Below are 1,066 nucleotides of genomic sequence, written 5' to 3'. Positions count from 1 at the left end.
CGGGCCCATTAAATCCATCTGCAAAGAAAGATTCTTTGTACCAGCATTGCGAGCTACTTCAGTGTTACGGGTCGTCAATAAGATTCCACTTCCCTTGTTTTCACTTGGAAAACATAGTCTCACGGCATCCCATGCTTCACTTTTCCATATGTCATCCAATACAATTAAATATCTCTTACATTTTAAACTCTTTTGTAGCTTATCTGCCAGCTCTGCCTCACTGCCGGTGAAAACTTTGTCAACCTTTATTGAACGCAGAAGGCTCAACAAGATTTCCTTTACATTTTGTTGTTCAGAAACAGTAGCCCAGGCACAAACATCAAAATGAGAACGAATGCACGCATCGTTGTAAACTTCATTCGCTAAGGTTGTTTTGCCTATGCCACCCATCCCGACAATCGGGATGACTTTGGGTTCACCAGAGTAGCTTCTTGTAAGATCTTCTACCAACCGTTTCCTTTGATCATCACGTCCAACCATATTGTTCTTAACATTCCGAATATCTTTTGATGAGCTTGGAAACTCTTGAACCGTTGACTCCTTTGATGCTTGTTTGCCTTTATCTTGAATCTTTGTTGACTCTTTCCAGATACGATCAATTTCCTCTGCTACTTGTTGCAATCTATCAGAAAGCCTCTCATGTGCCTTTACTCTCAGATTTTCATCATTTGCCAATACAACTTCAGTTACGCCTAGTTGAATTGTTTGTTCAACAGTATTTGCAACTTCTTTTACCTGTACTTCCAAATCTGTCAGTTCCCCAGAAATATTATTTTTCTCGAAGTTCTTGACAACTACTTCCAGGGAACTAATCTTTTCATGAAGAGCAGAAAAGTCTTCTCTGTGATCGCAGGTTAGAGATTGCATTGGTGAATTGGATGTCAAGAGCGATTCTATTGTTCTCATAAGACAAGCCACACTTGCATGAGCCATATCTACAGTATTCTCGTTTTTGTCCTTTGTGACTCTGACCTGAAACCTGCAGGGTTGCAAGAGATCAATGGTATTATCGATAACACGATACGCAGATTGGCTAAAAAGGAACGCATAAACTAAACAAGATCAG

The 1,066-nt window shown here is 40.1% G+C and overlaps 1 protein-coding gene across 1 annotated transcript; it reads right to left on the bottom strand.

Moving 5' to 3' along the window:
• Positions 1 to 24: 24 nt before the first annotated feature.
• Positions 25 to 1,056, bottom strand: LOC124892435 (putative late blight resistance protein homolog R1A-4; the record flags this gene model as incomplete). The annotated part of the gene is given in 1 exon segment (XM_047403715.1): positions 25 to 1,056. A coding segment is annotated over 1 exon segment (909 nt), but the record flags the coding sequence as incomplete, so codon positions are not given.
• Between the last annotated feature and the right edge of the window lie 10 nt (positions 1,057 to 1,066).

Source organism: Capsicum annuum, unplaced genomic scaffold (assembly GCF_002878395.1).
Source record: "Capsicum annuum cultivar UCD-10X-F1 unplaced genomic scaffold, UCD10Xv1.1 ctg47302, whole genome shotgun sequence".
In the NCBI taxonomy this organism is placed as follows: domain Eukaryota; kingdom Viridiplantae; phylum Streptophyta; class Magnoliopsida; order Solanales; family Solanaceae; genus Capsicum; species Capsicum annuum.
The sequence above is the reverse complement of the archived record's forward strand: the minus strand, read 5'-3'. Positions and strand labels throughout refer to the sequence as shown.